At 54.6% G+C, this 22,196-nt stretch overlaps 3 protein-coding genes and 7 non-coding genes across 10 annotated transcripts in view; 4 read left to right on the top strand and 6 right to left on the bottom strand.

Moving 5' to 3' along the window:
- The first annotated feature begins 534 nt into the window (after positions 1-534).
- BEST4 (bestrophin 4) lies at positions 535-4,975 on the top strand. The gene is made up of 9 exons (XM_075509261.1): positions 535-686; positions 1,184-1,278; positions 1,795-2,028; positions 2,351-2,505; positions 2,597-2,674; positions 3,037-3,189; positions 3,475-3,555; positions 4,014-4,168; positions 4,481-4,975. The coding sequence occupies exons 1-9, from the start codon at positions 535-537 to the stop codon at positions 4,896-4,898; spliced, it is 1,521 nt and encodes a 506-aa protein (XP_075365376.1). The 3' UTR covers positions 4,899-4,975.
- A 2,504-nt stretch (positions 4,976-7,479) lies between these two features.
- LOC142413252 (small nucleolar RNA SNORA35) lies at positions 7,480-7,609 on the bottom strand. Its single transcript, XR_012776716.1, has one exon. It is a non-coding gene; the product is annotated as a small nucleolar RNA SNORA35 (small nucleolar RNA).
- A 685-nt stretch (positions 7,610-8,294) lies between these two features.
- RPS8 (ribosomal protein S8) lies at positions 8,295-13,591 on the bottom strand. Its single transcript, XM_075508638.1, has 6 exons — positions 13,418-13,591; positions 12,404-12,510; positions 11,927-12,026; positions 10,324-10,499; positions 9,198-9,327; positions 8,295-8,458 (listed from the first exon to the last, which is right to left on the bottom strand). The coding sequence occupies exons 1-6, from the start codon at positions 13,419-13,421 to the stop codon at positions 8,349-8,351; spliced, it is 627 nt and encodes a 208-aa protein (XP_075364753.1). The 5' UTR covers positions 13,422-13,591; the 3' UTR covers positions 8,295-8,348.
- LOC142413238 (small nucleolar RNA SNORD38) lies at positions 8,674-8,745 on the bottom strand. The gene has a single exon (XR_012776702.1). It is a non-coding gene; the product is annotated as a small nucleolar RNA SNORD38 (small nucleolar RNA).
- Positions 9,985-10,058, bottom strand: LOC142413237 (small nucleolar RNA SNORD38). Its single transcript, XR_012776701.1, has one exon. It is a non-coding gene; the product is annotated as a small nucleolar RNA SNORD38 (small nucleolar RNA).
- LOC142413241 (small nucleolar RNA SNORD46) lies at positions 12,118-12,221 on the bottom strand. The gene has a single exon (XR_012776705.1). It is a non-coding gene; the product is annotated as a small nucleolar RNA SNORD46 (small nucleolar RNA).
- LOC142413235 (small nucleolar RNA SNORD55/SNORD39) lies at positions 12,577-12,661 on the bottom strand. The gene has a single exon (XR_012776699.1). It is a non-coding gene; the product is annotated as a small nucleolar RNA SNORD55/SNORD39 (small nucleolar RNA).
- Positions 13,592-15,186: 1,595 nt separating the features above from the next.
- On the top strand, positions 15,187-15,301 carry LOC142413301 (U5 spliceosomal RNA). The gene has a single exon (XR_012776763.1). It is a non-coding gene; the product is annotated as a U5 spliceosomal RNA (small nuclear RNA).
- A 507-nt stretch (positions 15,302-15,808) lies between these two features.
- On the top strand, positions 15,809-15,923 carry LOC142413300 (U5 spliceosomal RNA). Its single transcript, XR_012776762.1, has one exon. It is a non-coding gene; the product is annotated as a U5 spliceosomal RNA (small nuclear RNA).
- Positions 15,924-16,463: 540 nt separating this feature from the next.
- KIF2C (kinesin family member 2C) overlaps positions 16,464-22,196 on the top strand; it is a 19,142-nt gene continuing 13,409 nt past the window's right edge. Inside the window, exons 1-5 of the mRNA XM_075508634.1 lie at positions 16,464-16,551; positions 16,671-16,765; positions 18,697-18,801; positions 19,028-19,076; positions 21,727-21,846. Coding sequence (XP_075364749.1) covers positions 16,488-16,551; positions 16,671-16,765; positions 18,697-18,801; positions 19,028-19,076; positions 21,727-21,846 — 433 coding nt within the window. The 5' untranslated portion in view covers positions 16,464-16,487. The remainder of the gene's footprint in view (positions 16,552-16,670; positions 16,766-18,696; positions 18,802-19,027; positions 19,077-21,726; positions 21,847-22,196) is intronic.

Here is a 22,196-nt window from a genome sequence, read left to right as displayed (position 1 = left end):
TCCTGTTCCCAGGGCTGCCAGGCGCGACGCAACCCTCCCCTCCGTCCTTTCCCCTCCTTCTCACGGAGCCTAAATTCAGTCACCGTGGCTGCAAAGGGGAACGACCCAAACCGCCCGACTGGTTCCTGCCCAGCCCTGGCTCCGGCACCCGCAGCCCCCACTGAAATGTCCGGCCGTGGCCGGTGGCAGGGAGGTGTGACCAACCTGAAGTTCCCTGTTCCCTGCCTCTGACAGCCCCAATCCATCACGGGGAGGGCTCAGCTGTGCTGGCCCATGCTGGGGTATTTAGGGGGAAGAGGCACCAGTGGGACGGGTGGGTGCAGGCAGGGAGCAGGCAGCGGCTGAAGCAGGCGTGGGAAGGGCAGGGCGGCCGTGCGGGCGATCCTGCTGATGGGCCATAGTGCCTGGCGTGGGAGCAAGTGCGCGTCCCCAGGCCCTGCAGCCTGGACGGCAGCAGGAACCCCAGTTCTCCTCAATTTAGCCAGCAGCCAGCGAGAGAAGGATTTTTCCGCCGAGGTGTGGGGCTGAGCCGCGATGACCATCTCCTACACACTGAAAGTCGCCAACTCCCGTTTTGGAGGTTTCTCCAAGCTGCTCTTCCGCTGGAAAGGCAGCATCTACAAGCTGCTGTACAAGGAGTTCATCGTCTTTGTGGTGCTGTATGCCCTGCTCAGCCTCGTCTACCGGTGAGTGGGGTCGGTGTGTCATGGTCATGTCCCTCCCTGCTGACCCACTGGGATGGGCAGAGATGCCCCACTGGTCGTGGACTGGGGTCTCTGCAGGGAGGGGAGAAGCCCAGGGGACTTCCCCATGGAGGGTGGGAGTGGGCAGGGGAGGGCAAGGAGAAGGGGAGTCAGGCAATGGCTTTTTGTGGAGGTCCAAGGCAGCGCCCCAGCCCCGCTGCGTGTCCCTGGCCCCGCTGCGTGTCCCTGGCCCCATTGCGCGTCCCTGATCCCACTGCGCGTCCCTGATCCCACTGCGTGTCCCTGATCCCACTGCGTGTCCCTGGCCCCATTGCGCGTCCCTGATCCCACTGCGCGTCCCTGATCCCACTGCGTGTCCCTGGCCCCATTGCGCGTCCCTGATCCCACTGCGTGTCCCTGATCCCACTGCGTGTCCCTGGCCCCATTGCGCGTCCCTGATCCCACTGCGTGTCCCTGATCCCACTGTGTGTCCGCTGCAGGCGGCTGCTGACCGAGGAGCAGAAGCGCCTCTATACCAAAGTGGCTCAATACTGCAACCGCTCCACGGACCTCATCCCCATGTCGTTCGTCCTAGGTATGGGCCCCTCTCCAGAATCCGGGAATTGGCGTGCCCTGCTCTCCCCGGCACTGGTGGCTTGAGGATGCCCCACTGCCCATCCTGACCCCACGCCAAAACATCCCTTGGACACCATCGGATGGGAGATGGAGGAGCCTGGTGCTCCAGGGATGGCACTTGGCTCCCAGACCCACTGAGCACAGCTCCCTGGCCCTGGGGATGCCAGTGGGAGGTTGTGATTTCCCCTGGCCCACTCCGCACCCTCCTCCCCCCACCCAGGAAAGGGGCACCTTACGTACAAGAGGTGGCTGTCCTGCCGTGTGCCACCTGCACCCAGGGAAGGGAAGAGCTGGGGACATCCCCATCTCCATCCCTGGGGAGGGCAGCCCAATGGGAAGCACAACGTGTGCTTTATCTCCCGGCCACAGAGAAATCTGTCACCCCTGGAAACATGCTGGCTCTCCTGGCGTGGGCTTGTCCTCGCCTCAACCCACTGCCCGGCTGCGCCGAACCCCCACGCATCTCTTGGTGCAGGTTTTTACGTCACTCTGATCGTGAACCGGTGGTGGGCCCAGTACACCAGCATCCCCCTGCCCGACCAGCTCATGTGCGTCATCTCCAGCAACGTCCACGGCAACGACGAGAGGGGCCGGATCCTGCGGCGCACCCTCATCCGCTATGCCAACCTGTCGGCGGTCCTCATCCTGCGCTCTGTCAGCACCAGGGTGCTCAAGCGCTTCCCCACCATGGACCACGTGGTGGAAGCAGGTGAGGAGCTAAGCCCCGGGGGTGATGGCTTGCAATGTGGGGTGAGAGCTGGGGGCCACAGACGTGTCCCCGTCACGGGGAGAGTGTGCTGGGGGCCAGGGATCCTTGCAAGCATCCCTGCTCCAAACTGCCCCGCACACGGGATGGCATCCTTGCACGGATGTTCACCCCCAAAGAGCCCCGCGTCCCCTCTGCCCAGAGCTCGTCTCCAGGGGCTGTAGTTTCACCTGGAAAACCCTACGTTCCTGCTGGGGACAGTCCCCAAAAGGGCTCTCCCCCACCAACATGGGGGCCGTGGCACTGAGCCTCTGCCCTGCCGCAGGCTTCATGACACAGGACGAGCGCAAGAAATTTGAAAGCCTCCACTCTGACTTCAACAAGTACTGGATCCCCTGTGTGTGGTTCACCAACCTGGCGGCCCAGGCCAGGCGGGATGGCCGCATCCGTGACGATGTGGCCCTCCGCCTGCTCATGGACGTGAGTCGGCGCCGGGTGCGCGGGGGGAACCAGGTGCCGCGGGGGGGCTTGTGCAAAGCCGTGGTCACCCGTCCTCGTCCTCTCTGCCCAGGAGCTGAATCTCTATCGGGCCAAGTGCAGCATGTTGTTCCATTACGACTGGATCAGCATCCCCCTGGTGTATACGCAGGTGGGTACTCCGCACCCCGCGGGACCACAGGCCCCCTGAGCCCAGATCCTAGCTCCTTCCACCCCACAATGGCAGAGGAACCCCACAGCCTCCTCCCTGCACCCCGATGGGGAGCACTTTATCCCCCTTCCTAAAAGCACTTTACTCCCCCATTGCACCTGGTGCCGGATCCGGCATGGCCGCTGGTTCACAGCCCCACAAAGAGGTGCGGGAGCCCGCGTGGTGGGGCAGCAGGGTTTAGCCTTAAGCCCAGGAGAGAGAGCATCAGTGACCGGCTAAGCCTCTTGCATCCTCGCTGCTCCTGTGCCGAGCGTACCCCTCGGCTGCCACCCGCGCCGTTGGCTGACCCGCACTCCCGGCAGGTGGTCACCATCGCCGTCTACTCCTTCTTCGCCTTCTGCCTCATCGGGCGGCAGTTCCTGGAGCCGCTGGAGCCAGGGCAGGAGGGGGACCTGGACATGTACGTCCCCCTCTCCACCCTCCTCCAGTTCTTCTTCTATGCTGGCTGGCTGAAGGTGAGACATGGCCAGGCAGCTGGGCTTTGCCTTATGGGCTGGCGGTGGCCAGGTGGCCCTCAGCACCCCCCTGGGCTGCGGGGGTGGCTGGCCCAGGGCATGGCACCGGCCACATCACTGCTGTCTGCCACTGGGGACACATCCTTTGGGCCCAGCCATCACACCAGGGCACCACGGAGCTCCACAGTTTCCTGTGCCCCATGGGTGGACCAAGGGATGGAGAGCCCTGTGGGAAGGTGTCCCTGTCCCTGCTCCCCTATCTCACCTGGCCCCCTTCCTCCCCAGGTCGCAGAGCAGATCATTAACCCCTTTGGAGAAGACGACGATGACTTTGAGACCAACAAGCTGATAGACAGGAACCTGCAGGTGGGTTCTGCCCCAGGCTGACATTGTGTGGGGATGCTGCAGTCGGGGCACAGGGACATCCCTGCCCCCTGGCAGTGGGACCTGTGCCCTGCCGGCCCCCAGCCCGGCTCCTGGCCACGCAGGTCCTTGTCCAGAATAGATTCCCATGCAAGGAAGCAGGGCTTCCCCTTGTCCCTCCATCCCTGTCCTCTGTGTGTCTGCTCCCCACGGCGGGCTCAGCACCCCTCCAAGGGACACTCAGCAGCCTGGCACCACTGCTCGGCCCCTCACCTCCGAGAAAAGTGTTCAAAAGGGGAAAACCCCAAATGCAGCCAGGAGATGGGCCCAGAGCCTCCCTGGCCCCTTGCAGAGCCCAGCCCTACCCCTGCCAGGTTGGCACCTGGAGCAGCATCCGCAGCCACCGGTCCTGCTCACGTCCTCACAAAGCCACGCCTGTCCCCTGCCTTTGCCGTGCCCAGGTGTCCCTGCTCTCCGTGGATGACATGTACCAGAACCTGCCCCCCGCCGTGAAGGACAAATACTGGAATGAGTCCACAGCTCAGCCCCCCTACACCACGGCCACAGCCGCTGAGACCTTGAAGCCCTCGTTCCTGGGGTCCACCTTTGACATGCGGTGAGTGCACGGCACAGCCCTGGGGCTGGAGAAAAAGAGGGTGAGCGCTTCAGGTAGCAATAGCACAAGCAGGCTTGTCCCCCCGGGCCCAATTACAGCAAGCAAACAGCAAATCCCCCCTGGGAGTGCGTTGCCCAGCCCCTGTGGGGCTTGCGGGCTGCACTGGGTGATGGATGAGCTGCTAAGGCAGAGACGTGGCCTCCCGGAGCTGCTCCCTGCTTGCAAATGCATTGGGACGGAGGCAGTGAGTGGTGCTGGGCATCTCTGCGGAGGATGGCAGCCTGTCCCCATCACCCCGCCGTGCTCCCCCAGCATGTGCGAGGATGCGGAGCAGAGCCAGCCGGCAGAGGCCTCGCCGAGCACGATGCGCATCCAGACGCCCCTGCTCAGCCGCTTCTTCGCCGCCGCATCCCCCGCCATCAGCATCAAAAATTTCGGCCGGGGCAGCCGAGGTCACCCCCACCTGCGGCGTTCCCGGGCAGATGGCAGCTTCCCCTCCCCCTACCCCAACCGCTCCGAGGACCCAGAGTCGGTGGCCCGCATCGAGGAGGAGGAGACGGAGGATGAGGAGAGCCGGGCCAGCGAGCCCACCACGCCTGGCGGTCGCCCAGGAGGGACCCAGCCGCTGGAGGCCTCCAAAACACAGAGGAAGGAGCTGCCGCTGATCCAGGTGAAGGCACCGTCCAGTGAGAGCATCGGGGCTGACCGGCCAGAGGCCTGGGAGCCCTGAGGCTGCCCCAAAAGCACCCCTTTCCCGGGGGCAGAATAGCTGCCCCCACCCCAAGGCACCGCCACCGCCAGCCACAAAGCTCCTTGTCCCTGGACACCCCCCTTGCACCCCCTGTCCAGAAACAGGACATCGCCAGGTCTTTTGCCACCCAGCCCTGAGCCAAGATGTGTCCCCAGGCTGATGGGAAGATCCTGGTGGGTTTGGGATTGGGCAGACAGCCTTCAACACTAGCTGTTAGCCCCAAAACGGCAGGATTCAGCCCATCTGTCTGATGACGCTGCCAACTTGCAGCTGGCCAGGCTCAATCCCTGCTCCCATGGCCCAGCGTGGGGGACAGCCCACACCCCAATGCAAGGGATGGGACAAGGGCATTAGTCTTGCAGAAAACCAACACCGTGATGGAGATGTTCCCTTAATATTAATAAAGCTATTGCCAGCCTCAGCTTTGAGGTTATTCCTTGTCGGTGGAAATCATCCCCAGAGGTGAGACAGCAGGGACATCACGTTTATCCAAAGAGCGGGTGAATTTGGATTTTGTCAAGGAGTGCGCATGTTCTCCTGGGGCAAAGAGGGCACAGCCCCATGGACTGACACCAGTGATGGTTGTAGGGTATTAGACCAAGTGATACAGCCAGAAAAAACCCAGAAAGATGCTTTCAGCCCCTGTAGAAGGATTCCTGCACTCAGAGACGTGTGTTTCCCCTGAGAATATTAGCAGAGCTGTTAAAAAATTCCCTTTCCTGCAAGCCGGCCTTTCCCAAAGCCACCTTTCCTTTAAAGCTCCCGTCTCACCCCTGCAAGCCAGCCCTGCTCCTCCTCCGCTGCCCTCTGGGCCACTGCTGAACCTGTTAAAGAGTAACCACGAGGTCATTTTTTGGGTTGGACCACGTCCCCTGAAAATACCCCAAAGTTAATGCTGCGTGGAGCTGAGAGAGCCACTCAACAGCAAGGAGCAGCACTCAGGATGACGAGTGACCTCACCTGGGTTACGCTGCCGGCTGCTCATCGCATGAAAAGTAGCTTTTTAAATTCAGCCCTCACACCTATCTGTGGAACTGGGTAAGGTCCTTAGACCAGGCTTTGGCACCTCATAAACCCAGCCAGACTAAAGCTGTGCTTAACCCCAGCCCCTACCCATCTCTTTCTGGCTCAGTGCACGGCAGGCTTGCCTCCTCCCAGGCAGGTAAATCCCTGTGCACATCCACGGGGCCGTGCCAAGGCCAGACCAGAAACCATACATCCTGTGGCCAAGCCGCACAAGGTCCCGCAGCCTGTGCCACCGTGGGAGCCAGGTGCCACGTGCCCCTGGCCAGCTGCCACCGTCCCGTTCCCATGTCACACCTACAGCGTGTCTCCAGCGGGCAGCGAGTGCTGCGTGCGTTCCCATGGGCTGTTGCCCTTGGCAGCTGTGTTTTTCAGAGCAATAACATTATAAGCAGCGTGCATTGATGAATCAGCCATAACCCTGCTCATCAGGGGCCAGATTTACAGCTCCTGCTCTGACACCAAGTTGGCACTGCACTTGCTCCGTAAGCCTCAGTTTCTCCATCTGTACAAAGTCCCCCAGAAACACCCCGAATCCTGTTTGCGCTCTGCGGAGGGCGAGGGGGGAGAAGAAACACACTCGGAGGAAGCAGCCGTGACACATCCCTCCCAAGTGCCCTTTATCGCCTCTGCCCCACCTCTCTGGAAAGCAGGCGTTGCTGGAGAGCAGGGAAAGTTTATCCCAGATCACTATGGAGAAGGAATGTGCTTGTGCAAACGTTCCACCCAGCCCAGGTCCCACTGCCAGGGACTCCGGAAGCGCGGCCAGTTACACCCAGCTGGGCACGGCTCTCTTCGCAGTGCCCACACGAGCGCAGACCCAAGGCAGTGCCGACACACGCCCACCACGGCGTAACCGTGCTGCTGCGGCCACCCAGGTAACAGGTACCGTTTTCCGATGGGGGTGGTGTGTCTCTCCATCTGGGGCACAGCCCCACCCTCAAATCCCTGCCAGCAAGGCAGGATGAACCTGTGCTGCCCAGGGCACGGGAGCCCGCTAGCACCTCCTGCTGCCAAACACAGCAGCCAGGGCAGAGCAGCACAGGAAAAACTTAAAAATACCAAGCACGAGGTATTTGTGGGGGAGACATTTTGCATTTTAAGGCACTAGTGACATGGGCCTCACCACAGCTCTGCTTGGGGCAAGATCACAGACTATCACCTTCAGTTCAGAGCTAAAAATTGTGAAGCTGGGGCTGTAGGTAGTCTGCCTCGCACCAGAGCGCTCCTATGAATAAATGAAACTTTTGTAAAAATACATAAGCAGGGTGTAGTATGCAGTGTGTCCGCTTGGCAAGCACGAGATGTGCAAGACTGGCTCCTCCACAGCCCTGGGACCTGCCCTTAGATGGGCTCCTAAATTCACCCTAACACCTGCACGAAGCATTTGGCAACGAGTTGCAGAGATCCATCACATTGGCCTTCTATAAAACCAGGAGCCCCAAGGAATGACATTTCATGCCCCAAAACATCCAGAAAAGCTTTTGTTCACCACAGCTTTCCAATGCCACCACAAACAACAGGGCAGAAAGCTGGTGTTTGTACCCAGCTTTCGAAAGGGACAGACCATGACGAGAGCCTGGCCCTTCTGCTAGAAGGAATTTATCTTGCACTGGAATGAGACCAAGGAGGTCAGGGAAAGACCAGCTGGTCACTGAGCAGTGCAGCCAAGTCAGATTAAAAATAGATACTGGGCCCCGAGGGCAATTGTACAGCCAGGCAGGAAACACCAAGCAATGGCAAAAGGGGCTGCTGGCCCAAACCAGATGATGCGAGCATGTGTGATCTGGAAAGTGGAGGCAGGAGGTGCCAGCTGCAGAGGCCAGAGGTGTAAAAGACAAGTTTTCAGCCAGACTTAACACAAATGCAGAGTCTAAGAAAAGCAGCACTGCAGCTGCAGAGCTGCTCCCTGGACAGCCCTCTCCTGAGGCAGCAGGGCCCCTTCGCCCACTGACCTCGCTCCAAGACCCCAAATGCGGCATGTGCTGACCTAACACACGACAGGAAGAGGGGAGACGTGTGCCCAGCCAGACCTCAGCAGCTCCCAGAAAGCCAGAACTCTAGCGGGGATGGACATTTGCACCTTCCTCCTGCTCGCAGGTTTTCAGTACTGAAAATTTTCCACTTGAGCCAAGTCGGACAACTCTTTTGCACACCCACTTGGTCCATTAAGTCACTGTCCTAGAACCCAGGGAGATCTTTTAGTCGAGAGTATGCAGAGTCAGAGCTTGCCTGAAGACACAAAAGCACTCAGGGATTCCAGCAGAGATCCTTCTTCCTTTCACACCTTAAAGGCAGGAGGAGCTACGCAAGCCCCCTCCACCCTGCACTCACAAATGAGCACACAACCCCTTTACTGTAGCAGGCTTTTGGCTTTATTCATTCTGTCAGCAGAATAGTTTTTATTCATTTGCCTTTTCTGGCCTTGATCTTCCTCAAGTAGAACTCTAATTCCTTGCCTTCCAACACGTAGCCATCGGCTCGGCCACACTGTCCAGGTCTAGAGGCAATGCAGGCTGCAAGGAGAAGTCATCCAGTTAAAGAGGTTTAATAATTCACTACCCCAGTATAGACACAAACTGAAAAAAACACTGCACACAGTCTCTCTGCAAAAGCACGGACGAGCAAGTTATCAGTAACAGATACACCAGTTTACGTGCTGGCTTCAGCACCTCCCCCTAAGGTATCATGCTCTGGAACCTGCTCTGCTGGACAGGGTCCCTAATGAAGTCCTCTTCAGATCTCCAAACTGTCATCGCTCAAATTCAGTAGCAGAACTGGACAAAGGTCTCATCACCAGAAGACTTCAGAACACTGAACTATTTCCCAGAACTTGAAACTGGTCAAAGCTGTTACATGCTCGTAGGACATTTTTGACACACAGTGCAGACCACGGGCCTTTGCTCATTTTGGAAGTCTCAAGCCCCACCGTTTCTCTCAAAGGCCAACCAGGAATGATCAACTCCAGGGGCCTGGCTGGGACGTGTGCCAATTCAAGCTCCAGAAACGGACTCCCCCTTCCTGCCAGAAGTGGGGCATCTCCAGAGAAGATAAAAAACAAGTTACCTTTAAGACCCAGAAGATACTCCTACAGATATTGAGAACACCCCATTGCTTTCACCCTGCAGTTAGCTTTATCACAGCACGTAGAACTTTAAGTGATCCCAAGACCAAAAATAGTAAGATCTGCTCTGGCACCCTCTTTGTGCCCCGACTCCCTTATCCCCACTCACATGAATGCTGCCAGGGACTCACCAAGTAGCTTTCCTTGCTGGAACTGCTCCTCAAGAATACTTGCTATCTTGGCATTCTTCTTTCGCTCATCGTATTTTTTCTGGATCTTCTTTGAACGCTTCTTGTTCAAGATTTCCTCCTCTTCAGGAGTCTAAAAACAAGACCATAAGCAAAGACAAGGTTAAACATACGGCCACCTTCTGCTAGAGCAGGTGGTCTCCACTAACATCAAGGAGACCCTTGTATTCTCAGCACTGCACTGTGTTTCCCAAGTCATACCTTGCAGAGGTACAAATACTTCAACCTCACAGAACCAACCAGGCACTGTCACTTTTGAGGCCAACAAATGCAACGTTGCTAACTAGAGTCACTGCTGACAACAAAGCACAGTGCCCTAGGGAAGGGTGCTCTTAAACAAATGAAATTGCAAAGGTTTCCTTGATGAATGAATCCTCCTCCAGAAAAAGTGAATACTCTTTCCCTCTCCAGACATAGTAAGAGCACTTGGGTGTGGCACCAGTCCTGGCAGACAGGTTACAAGCTCTCCCAGTGCTTCTGAACCACACAGCACTCAGCTAAAAGTGCTTTGTTTTTAATGTAAGGAGACAACCTTAAGCTGAGTGCTACACATGGGGGTTTAAATACCTTCCAGTGGTCTGGGGTTTGCATCTTGAACAAAATTAGAGACGATAGGTCTGGATAGTGTAAAGACACTTAAGAACACTTAAAAGCAAGCTGAAATTTAGTTAGCAATCCACAAGCTTCTAAAAGCAATCATTCCCCAGCACAAGGACCTGATCTGCAAAGTCTTCCTCAGCATCATAAGATGTCATCACTCTCCCTTCAGTAGCAGAACTGGACAAAGGTTATCATCATTAGAAGACCAAAGAGATCTGCAGGCAGGTCCTTGTGCACAAATGGGTGCAATGCCTCAGAGAACGCTCCGTGGTACTGAACACTCCATTAACAGAGCCAGACTGTCCTGGGGGCTGACGGGAATGTAGCCCAGATAACCACTGTTATCACAGACAGGTACCCAATGCTGTTCTGGCAGGGTACTGTCCACTCACAACAGCTAACTGCCTCTAGCGGGGCAGATTCTACCCTCTGCAAGGAGTCAAAATGACACTGACAATCCCAGACCCACCAGTTTAGCGCCCTTCTTGCGTCCAAGGGGCAAGGCATAGTGGGCTTCATACCACTGCCGGTACGGGGTGCTGTCAATGAGAACGATACAATTCTTCACCAGGGTCTTTGTCCGCACCAGTTCATTGTTGGAAGCATTGTAGACAACATCGATGATTCTGGTCTTGCGAGTGCAGCCTTTCAAAAGAAGAGCATGAATTCAAACCTACAGGGATCAGACAACTGAGAATACAGTCCACAGCATCTCACACATACCCTCAAACCATCTCACACTCATCACCCCATCAAATGTCCTCCAGCTTCCCTGGCACTGAATTAAATTTAACGAAGATATGCATCTATTTTTCGTAAGTCCAACTTTCTGTTGCAAGGACAGAAGCCTACACCTGGAAACTGATTCACCCCAGGTGAAAAACTAGGATCTGTGGCCTTGCTGGAACTCATCTCAAATAAGACTAAGCAATGCTAAAAAATAAATCTCTGGATTGGAAGATACCTCAGCAGATGCCAACTGACACTGCACACAGGGCTCAATGCCCGATGTACTTCCTAGAGTTACTGAATTAAGCCGTGTTGAAGGGGACTGCTCTGCAACACATACTAGAAACCATTTTTACAGGATGAGGGTTTATGAGTAAACTGAAAGGTGAAAACACCAGCTTCCCCTCTCAAGATCCACCTGAAGCATTCAGTCTTAGCTACTAGATTTGACTGGACAACTTTTACACAGGGCAGTTGCCCGCCCTGGAGACACAGCCCTCCACATATGCAAAGGCCAGGCACAAGATGGGTTTTCTCCTCCTCGCTCATGTACCTCATCCTTGTTCTGCAAGGTATGCTCAGTCCCTTCATTTCTGTAACGCTGCCTATGAATGACAGCACTTACCACAGTACAGACAACGCTCTGTGATCACTGGGGAGAAAGCATGCCCTTTCTCCCTCACACCACACTGGCCACTGAAACACCACCTTACTGCCTGCTAGCTTTACCATCACGCCGAGTAACACTGAACAGGCCGGGACTCAAGTTATACGGTTTTCAGTTTGTAATTCAGAGAAAACCCACCTTGTTCAGGGGAAACACTATAGACTCCTCTCTCCCTTCTGTGCTTCCCGCTTTTGCTTAGCAAGGCAGGAGTATGAAGTAAACTGCACATGCAAGGATTCTTCTGACAAGGCATGACCCTAGGACAAAATCCTCAACGCCCTTCTCTCTTGTACAGGACCGCCTAACTTTTACTAAGGGTTCATCAGTGAACAGAAGAAGTTGCATTTATGAAGAACTACCCATATTTTGGTTTTTTGCCCCTCTGTAGTTCTCCCTCAGTAAAAAAGGTAATGCAAGCATGTCACTCAGTGTAACTATGACACTCCAATCACTGTGAGCTTAGCAGACATCCAAGTCTCCTAAGGCCACGTAAGGTCAAAGTTATCATCACTATGCATGCCACTTCAGACGCAGTACTGCAAGCTCCACAATGTTCAAACCCAGCCTACAAAGCTACACTTGCATCATTATCCCTCTACTCTGTAGCAGTACTGGGGACCAGCACAGCTGTAAAAGACTTTTCCCTTCCAACACACTGGGCTTACGATGTACTTACATTCCGATCCCCAGGAGAAGTTGCCAACATCCAACCGAAGGGCACGGTACTTCTTATTTCCACCACGAACCCTCACTGTATGAATTCGACGTGGGCCAATCTATGGTCAGAAACAAACACCAGGGTGTTGTTGGTGCTGGAACGCTGCACAGCTCACGCAGGAGCCCAGCCAACTCCTAAGCTCAAAGGCAACGTGGTCAGTGTAACTATGACAAACCCCAGCATCGGCAGATACAGTAAGTGACCAAAACGGTCTGTTGCATCTACCTAAGGTGGAAGTTTCATCACTCCAATTGCCTCTTATTGCAAAAATAGATCACTGCTTTCCACGGGCATAGGGGAAAATACCACCTTTTAAAGAAGCAGTGACAGATATTTAACCACAAAACACAGCATATATTTAAGCCTCTAACAGCACACGACCAGCCACCCAAGTTTGAAAACACAACTACTGACCACCCTCCTCAAATCACCCACCTTAGTGTTGGCAGGAGGTCGCCCCAACTCATACTTCCTCTTCTTGTGGTAGGGCTTCCTCTTGCCCCCAGTCTTGCGACGCTTATGCCAGTTGTCCCTGGAGATACCTGAATGGAGAGCAGTGTGGTCAGAGAATGGCGCGGAGCCCACCTGGCCACGGGACGGCACAGTTCTGAGTCCTCAGCTCTCCAAGGTTGGTATCCGCACAGTGCACTCAGCCTTATGCAGCAATCAGAGAAGCTTCATCATTGATACTCAGATCCGCCTCAGCCTCCTCCCTGCCAGCAGAGCTGTACTAAGCAGCCTCCCTCCACCGTGCCTGACGGGTGTCCCTTTTGGGAAGCAGCCTCCCAACCCACCTCATGTGCCGGGCACCCTATGGGAAGTGCCCCATCCCAAGCTGCTAGGCACCCTATAGCAGACACCCCACGTTATTCTCTGGGTCTGGTACATCATCTACAGAAAGGAACCCCCACCCCTCCAGCCTGCTGGGCCCCTGAGGGACACCCCAACACAAACCCCCTTCTCCTACCCAGCCTGCTGGGTACCCCATAACACTATCTCCCCATCGTACCCCATCTCTTGTCTCCTCTACAATCCCCCGCCAACCAGCTAGGTACAGGGCCACCCCCCCCCCCCCCCCGCGCGCCTGTTGCTGGGTCCCCTACGAAAGCCGTCCCACCTCATCCACCGGGTTCCCTGCGGGAAACACTCCCTCCACAGCCCCCGAGCACTACGGCCCCAGCGCCACCGAGAGCGAGCCCAGCGCTCGGGGCCTGCGGCAAAGAGAGGCGAGGCCGCCCGTCCCCCCATTCCCCGGGCCCGCCGCCATGTTGGGCCTGGGCACCCTCTTCCCGCCAGCAGCTCGGTGCTGTCGCGGCCACCCCCAATGACGGGCGGTGCAAGCCGGCAGCCGCCCCCGCTGTAACCCGGTAAGAGTCAGGGGCGGGCAGCGGCGGCGCGGCGAACGGATGGCGGCGGATGGCGGCCGGGCCCGGCGACGGCCCCACTCACCCATGGTGCGGCACTGGCGCAAAGAGGCGGGGAGGAAGCTCACGGGGCGGTTTGGCGGGGGGAGCTCTCGCGAGGCCGTGACGTCACCGCGCCGCCAGCGCGGGGAGCACGCCGTTGCCTGGCGACGCGGCGGCGCTGAGGGGAGGCGGTGGGCGGCGGCGGCTCCCGGGGCCGCGTCTCAGCGTGTGTCGGCGCTGGGGCCGCTCTGCCCGGGCATCAGCGGCCCCGGGCCCCAGCCGGCGGGCCCGGCAGGGAGGGGAGCACTGCCGGGGGTTTGCCTGTCGCAGGTCCGTCCTTCCTGCCCCGCGGGTCACCTCACCAACGCCTCCGGGCAGGGCCCAGGGCCCGGCATCCCGCGGCGGGGCCGGGCGGGCGCAGCAGCCTCCGCCCCCCCGTACTACGGCCGTACTCGGCGCTGCGGGCCCAGGGCGCCTCATTAGCATACAGCTCATTACAGAATCACAGAATCACAGAATCATATAGGTTGGAAAAGACCTTTAAGATCATCGAGTCCAACCATAAACCTAACACTGCCAAAAACCACCACTACACCATGTCTCTAAGTACCTCATCCAAACGTCCTTTAAATACCTCCAGGGATGGCGACTCAACCACTTCCCTGGGCAGCCTGTTCCAATGCTTGATAACCCTCTCGGTGAAGAAAAATTTCCTAATACCCAGTCTAAACCTCCCCTGGCGCAACTTGAGGCCATTTCCTCTTGTCCTATCACTTGTTACCTGGGAGAAGAGACCGACCCCCACCTCTCTACAACCTCCTGTCAGGTAGCTGTAGAGAGCTATAAGGTCTCCCCTCAGCCTCCTTTTCTCCAGGCTAAACAGTCCCAGTTCCCTCAGCCGCTCCTCATAAGACTTCTGCTCCAGACCCTTCACCAGCTTCGTTGCCCTTCTCTGTACGCGCTCCAGTACCTCAATGTCTCTCTTGTAGTGGGGGGCCCAAAACTGAACACAGTATTCAAGGTGCGGCCTCACCAGTGCCGAGTACAGGGGCACGATCACTTCCCTAGTCCTGCTGGCCACGCTATTTTTGACACAGGCCAGGATGCCATTGGCCTTCTTGGCCACCTGGGCACACTGCTGGCTCATATTCAGGCGGCTGTCAACAAACACCCCCAGGTCCTTCTCTGCCAGGCAGCTTTCCAGCCACTCTTCCCCAAGCCTGTAGCGTTGCATGGGGATGCTGTGGCCCAAGTGCAGGACCTTGCACTTGGCCTTGTTAAACCTCATACAATTCACCCCAGCCCATCGATCCAGCCTGTCCAGGTCCCTCTGCAGAGCCTTCCTACCCTCCAGCAGATCAACACTCCCACACAACTTGGTGTCATCTGCAAACTTACTGAGAGTGCACTCGATCCCTTCGTCCAGATCATTGATAAAGATGTTAAACAGAACTGGCCCCAACACCGAGCCCTGGGGAACACCGCTTGTGACCGGCCGCCAACCGGAGTAAACTCCATTCACCACCACTCTTTGGGCCCGGCCGTCCAGCCAGTTCTTTAGTTCAGCCAGTTCATTAGTGCTTCGGCTCATTTGCATACCCAGGGTGCACCGCGGACCGGCAGCGCGGCCCCGGTAGCACTTTCCGCCGCTCCCGCGGGGCTGTTCGGGTCCGGGCGCGGGGCCGTGCCCGTGTCCTTCGCCGAAGGGCCGGGCCGGGGCGGTGGAGGCAAGAGCGGGGCGGGCGGCGGGGGTCGCCGTCTGCCGCGGGGGGACAACCGGGGAACGGTCTGTGTGCGGGAGAAGATCACGGTATACTCTGGTTTCTCTTCAGATCGCATAAATCTTTCGCCTTTTACTAAAGATTTCCGTGGAGAGGAACAGGCACGAGTGTCGAGGAATTTTTTGAGGCTCCATTTCGGTGGAGCTGCCCCTTTTCTGGTCAAAAACAGAGCTGTCGTCTTTTCTCAGTTGGGGGGAGGAGCGCGGCGTCCGGGTCCCGGCGCCGCTGCGATGGCGGGGGGAGACACGATCGTTGTTGGTTCCGGCCGGAGGGAGAAGGGATCTGCTGCGGGAGCCGGAGCGGGAGCGGCGGGGGCAGCGCTGCCGCCCGCTGCTCGGCCCCTCCGCGCCGCCCCCGCCCGCCCGTGTCACGGCCAGGAGCGGCCGCCTCATTAGCATGTATCTCATTACCATTCGTCTGCTTTGCATACCCAGGGTGCACCGCGGCTCTCCTCCGCTCCCCGTCCCGCTGGCGGCCGCCGCCGCGGTCGCTCCCGGCGGCCGGTCCGAGCTGTTCGGGTCTGCAGGGCTTGTGCGCCCGCGGCGGGGCCGGGCCGGGGGCCGCGGTGCCGGGAGCGGGCGGGCGGGCGTCCGTCGCCCTGAGTTGTGGGGCGTGGGGCAGGCGGGCGGTGCGGGGGGCGGGGAGTGGGGGTCATACTCTGGTTTCTCTTCAGATCGCATAAATCTTTCGCCTTTTACTAAAGATTTCCGTGGAGAGGAACAGGCACGAGTGTCGAGGAATTTTTTGAGGCTCCATTTCGGTGGAGCTACTCCTTATCCGGTTCAAAAACAGAGAAAGCTACGATCACGAGGAATCTCAGAGCCCTGCCCGTGTGTCCCCATGCCTGTGTCCCTGCCCCCGCAGCCCCCAGCCGCGCCCGTAGCTCCGCCGCGCCCCCAGCCGCCCCCCCGCGGCGGGCCTGCCCCGGGCCCTGCTCTCAGTCCTGTGCCTCGCCCCGGGCCCGATGGCGGCTGCGGCCCACTCCCCGCGAGAGGAGCCGGCCCTCCCCAGGCGCGGAACCACCGCCCGCCCTGCCCCACGCCGCCCTCACGCAGAGGACCGACTGCGCACGCGCGCAGCCGCGCTGAACTACACCTCCCAGCATGCCCGCCGCCGCCTCCTGGGAGCCGTAGTCCTGGGCCGCGCCCCGGGGCACGCCGGGAACTGTAGGCGGCCCTGCGCGCAGAGCATGCTGGGAGGTGTAGTCCTCCCGCCGGTGTTTCCCGGTAGGCCTCGCGGCACGCCGGCGCGCGGGGTTTAAATCGGCGACGGTTGGCCGAGTCTGAGTTTCGCTGCCGGGACGGGAGCTGCCGCTCTCCTCGTGCCCGTGCCATGGACTCCCGCCTCTGCCGCCACGTCTGCCCCGGCCGCGTCATTAACATCCAGCGGAGCAACGGTGAGGGGCGGGGCGGGGAGCGGGACGGCTGCGGGGGTCCCGGCAGCGGTGGGGCGGTGCCGTGGGGGTCCCGGCAGCGCGGGGCGGCTGGGCCGGGGCTCAATGCCGGCCTCTTCCAGGCTTGATCCACAAGGCGACGGTGAAGACGGTGAACGTGGGGCGGTCCTCCGTGTCCGTGGAGTGGTTCGAGGGCGGCGCCGTCAAGGGCAAGGAGGTGAGTGACCTTCCCCGGGTGGTTCTAACGCTCTCCCAGACCGCGGCGAAGGCGGGCTGCTCCCCCCCGAGGGCAGGCAGGCTTTGGGTGAAGCGCCGGCGGGGTGTGCGCGGCTGGAAGCCGGGGGTTTGTAACGTGCCCCCGCCGCAGCTGGCTCCTCTGCCCTGCTGGGTGCGCTCTGGATGAGTAACGCTTTTTCCACGCTCTTGCAGCTGATTCAGTTCCGTGATTATTTTATCGTTATGTGTAATTAAAGCAATGAAATAGATGTGCGAAGGTAAGACGCGGAAGTTAATCGTACTGTGGCTGCAGCGGAGCGGTACCAAAACAGGGCTCTGAACCTTTCAGAGTGAACAAGGGGATGTTGGGCCTCTCGCTTATGCTGTTGGCTGCTGATTTTGAATGCCCCAAAGTCCCAGTTTTCCCAGCTCTGGGGGCTGTCTGTTGGCTTTTCATGTCTTTAACAACGGCCTTCAGGCTTTCCTTAAGACTTAAGGTGCCACTAACAAGGTGCCATGTGAAGAGGGCTGAGTTTGATTTCCTGTATCTCTATGCTGGTATAAAATAAATACTGTGTGAGACTGCAGGGCGGGGGGAAGGCAGCCTGGGCAGTTGAGGTTGGTGTGCCTAAAATCCTGACACTTAACAAAATCTCTTTTGGTAACTGAGCAAACATGCTTGTCCTCTCTGTTTCTCTGGAAACCTATACTCCAGAGTTTAGTTAAAATCTTTAAAGTTGTCATTGGCTGGTTCTTTGAAATTGGATCTTATACTGTTTGTGTGCATGCTGCGTTTAAATGTGCAGACCTTGCAGATTCAGGTATAATTGTTGACAAAATTGTGTGTTTGTCTTATGATACTAAAACTCTAGGAAGACAATTCAAAAACCAGCAAATTTTCTTATATGCTGCTAATATATATTATATAGTCCACATATGTGTGTTTCTGAGCTAATTCACTTTCTGATTAGATACTTAAAGTTTCCATATAAATCAAATTTTATAGATTACTTCTCTTGTTAGAATGTGGTATCTCCACATTTTACAGAGGTTGACCTACTTGTTTTTGCTCTTTTTATGGACTCTTCTTTTATTTAAGTAATTTAAAAGTTAATTGCGAACTCAAGAACTTCCAGGAGTAGTGCTTGTGTTGCTTTGTTAGGTGAATTCCAGCGCAAGCTGCTGTGATACCGGAGTTTTTGTGTACACGTGCTTTCAACCTCTTCTGCAGGGTTAGGTTTGAAAAACTGAACCGAGAGAGTTGCTGTCTTTTGTGCTCGAGCCTGCCCTTGGCTGCCTGCCCCTGTCGCTCCCCCTGCCCTGCAGCTGCCTGTGCCAGGGTGCCGCAGAATGCGGTGAAGGCAGGATTGTGACTTCACTGGAGGGTCAGGCAGGAGGTGGTAGCTGGCCCTAGGTGAAATCACTTGCAATAGCAAGTGAAAACGCAGGTGAATTGACTTGTGGATTAAATGCTGAAGCCTCCATTTCCCAAAGTCTAAGCAGCTCTACGAAGTTTATTTCAGTAAGCGCAATCACGCAGAAAGCACTTAATGCTCTCTGAGCACAGAAGTCACAGAGTGGCTGAGATTTACTAAGATTAGCAGTAAGAGATTAAAGCAGTTGATGCTAAATGTGCTTTGCCCATCTCTTCAGAAGTGCTCTATGGCACCTGCAGAGCCGCATGGTGTTTGGCAGATGAGGGTAAATGACCTAACTAGCACATTTCTTCTAGCATATTTGGACGTACAAGACTACTCAAAGGGAATATGAACTGCTGTCTTGCCCTTCCAGGCAATTTTAACTTAACATTTGGCAGGCAGTGGGTGAGGTTTGTTTGCCTGTACTGAAAGTCAAGGTTTAAAAAAAAAAAAAAAGGCAGTAAGTAGTAGCAGCAATATTCCACTCTCTAAAATCCTGCCTTTGCTCTTGTAGATTGAAATTGATGATGTGATAACAATAAATCCTGAGTTATCAGAAGAACTATCTGCTGCAGATGTGAAAGAGAATGTTCCTTTGCAAGAAAATGTAACTGTACAGGTAAGTGCTTTAAAGTGATTTAGTCTTTCCTAAGGTATTAAAGTGTCAGCAGCATAGGTCTTGTTATAAATAATACCCTCATTCTTAAAGTTTGAGGTCTCTAACTTGTCTTTTCTGTCTCATAGTTAGACGTTGGTCAGAAATCCTTGTATCAATATTGTCTCAAAGTGCTGTGCTAGGTGTTTGCAGCTTACTCCAATTACTTACAGCAGTCATTGTTTTTCAGAAACCAAAGCGTAGAACAACCCTTTCAAAAATTCCTGCTCCACGGGAAGGTGAGAAAATGTTCTTTTCTCTGCTATATCCCTGTGAAACAGTGGTGGTCTTCCATTGCAGCCATAATATTCTAGCTGAGTGCATCATAAGACTGCTTATTCAGGCAATGCTAATAAAGACCATACTGGTTCATACCAACACTTTGGACTCCTGAGTGCAGAAACTTTGCTAACAGATTGCTGTCCTGTTCCTGTGAGCTGGGGTTTGTTGATGTGTTGCCCTTTTCTGCAGCATTGCTGTAGTTATTCCTTGATACTGCTTTAAATGTCACCAGGCAGTTACTGTTGCCGTGAGTTTTAAAGTTTCATATGGAGTTTTGCAAATGCCACAAACAACAAAAGGTAAGTGGCTGTTATTAAGATTAAAAGTGTCAAAACAAGAGTGGAAAGGGCAAGAAAGAAATAGCGTTGACAAATAGATGTCTCCTCTTCAAACAGTCCCCCTAGACAATAACTGGAGCTTTATCCTTGGAGACATTTCAGATCAGGCAGCCAAAGTGCCAGCTGGTGTGCCATAGCTCAGTGATTGTATGTCAGTACAAGGTTTTGAGCAAAGCCAGAAGAGAAGATGGAGATGTCAGAGTGTGGGATTGCTAAGGAATTGTTTTTCTTGAGGTGTCAGGAAACTCCCATGTTTTCTGCCTTCTTTTAGCTTATAGTTGACTCTTTTGGCTTTTTGAGTTGCAAGTGGCAGCATTACGGGTCTATTTGTAATACACTTGTGTGATGCTGAGGTTGCTAATTTAATGATTCTCTTAAAGTGCACGGTTAGCCAGGACTTGTGCTTTTCCATGCAATTGAGCTGTAAACAGAACAGCTGGGCTTCTTGCTGTATGCGATGCAAGACAGAGAAGCTGGTACCAGAAGACAACAGTGCAAATCCCCTTGTATCAGAGAGGCAGGAGTAGTCAAAGCAGCTTAATGTGTCAAAAGTTGTTCTGCACTAGAGCATCCCCATCTTCCTCAAATCCAGAGAACTCTCCACAAATTTTGTGAACTGGCAAGCAAAATGATGTGGTAAAGTTGTGATTGTCCCTAGACAGGTCAGTTAAGGGACCTGGATAGCCAGCTGGAAAAATAAAGGTGTTTTAATCTAGTCACTGATTGATGGAAAAATGTCCTCACAGAAGTCACAGCTTTCCTGAAGTACAGAATCTAATTGCAAATCTGAAATATCTATTGCCTTTCCTACTGGCACAATCTTGTCCCTGAAGACCTGCTCAGAGTATGAGAGAGAAGCAGTGTTTTCAGTATTCCTCAAATACTATTAGCTGTTATTATAGCTAGCTAAACGCCGTGAGTGTGAGTGAATATCTGTCCTGTTGCAAACGCTGCACTGCACCAATTAGAAAGCTAACACTGGCTTCAGGTTTTGGTTCTGGGACTAAACAAATTAAAGAAGATCAGGAGCTGTCTGTCTCCACCTCATTCAGGGAAGTGAGAGAAGCAGAAGCAGTGCTTTCGGCATGAAATAAGAAACAGATATTGCCTCAGTCCTCTGAATCAATAAGAATTTTGGAGGATGCTGAATATCCTCATGTACAAGAATCACTTAAACCCATTTAGATGCAGCAAATCCTCCAGTTGGTATGCCTGTCCAGGAGCACTATCATTTACAGAAAAAGTGGTGCTCAGTTTGTGATGAGATCAGGTCTGGGCATGTGTGACAAAAGCAAATGGAATAAAATGCCAGTTCTGAGTATAATGAAATTGATGCTTTTTGTTCCTAAAGTTGCAACAGTGACACCTAATGTCTCTGCACCTGAGAAGAAGATTCTAGGTAAAGAGTTAATGGATACGAGCATTGAATTTCATGGCTATGGTTCTAAGGAATTTGATCCAGAATTGAAATTTACCCTTGGTCTGAAACAGATCTGGCGTCCTTTGAAATCAGTGATTAATTCTGGATAAATTATTGTGATTGCTAGAGGTGAAGGCAGTTCTAGGTTTCATATCACACTTTTATTTTTTCATATCAGACTTGCTTTCTTTACAAATCTGTTGAGGTGTATGTTGCAATCCCTTCCTCAGACAGTTTTGCGAGGGACTTGGTCTCAGTGAAAGAAATACCTTGGCATGTGACAATGGAGACTGTCTACAAAAGGACCCTTTCCAAAGATTTACTGTTGTGATTACATCGAGTCTTTTAGCTGAACCTAGTGTTGTCAAGGTCCTGCTCTGCTGCACACCATGCACACTGTGCGTGGGTGCTGTGATGGTGGGCATGATGCTGCCCATGACCAGTTGCCAGACTGCAGTACTACTGTCACCATCAAACAGCTAATTCACACAGCCCTGCAAGTGTGAAGCTTCAGAGGATTTCCCAGTTCCCTGACTTGCAACTTCCTCCTTCCTAGGTATTAAGGTTCTGGAACTGCTGTATTGGTGAATCCTTAGTGGTATCTGAAAGAAATTCACTGGAACTGCAAATCTGGAATGAACTGCTTTTCTGTAGTGGTGTATTTCATGATCACTTTTCACCCACCTACATTGCTTTGTCCTGCACTTTGCTAATGCATCAGAGATCTGGAAATGGCCCTTTTAAGCACACCTTGTTCCCCACTGTTCTGCATTTTGTGAGCACTTGATTTACTTGCAAATGTCTGAGTGTCTGAGGTGTGATGCTAACCTTGAATTTGTGTTTCTGAAGCTGTTGCTGGCCGTTCCAGGATGTCTGTTATCACAGAATCTCAGTGCAGCCTCCAGGAAAATATGATGGGGGTGGATCCCTGCACTTCTACACAAACCAGAAACAATTCATCAGTTCCTGGTGAGTGGAGAAAGAACCCAGTGAATTCTTATATGAAGCAAGATGCTTTGTAAGCATTTAAGTGGGTAAACTGCAAATCCCAGGGGGAGGATCAACTTCTACCCCTTCATATATAAAACCAGAGACCTAGAGGTCTGCCACTGCAGTTGAGCATGTGGGTGGATGTGGTATCTGCTTAACGGCATGAAGTGGTGTTCACAGGGCTAGAGCAGGAAGATAAGTGCCTTAATACTGCTGACAACATGCACTGTAACTATACTGGTAGTAGTTTTACCTCTACCTGTTGCATAAAGCAAGCACTTGAGCCTACTTGAATTATGAAATTGTAGTTATTTATCTTTACCAGACCT

The sequence above is a fragment of the Mycteria americana genome, chromosome 7, assembly GCF_035582795.1.
Source record: "Mycteria americana isolate JAX WOST 10 ecotype Jacksonville Zoo and Gardens chromosome 7, USCA_MyAme_1.0, whole genome shotgun sequence".
NCBI lineage: Eukaryota > Metazoa > Chordata > Aves > Ciconiiformes > Ciconiidae > Mycteria > Mycteria americana.
This window is presented reverse-complemented; position numbering and strand designations above follow the sequence as displayed.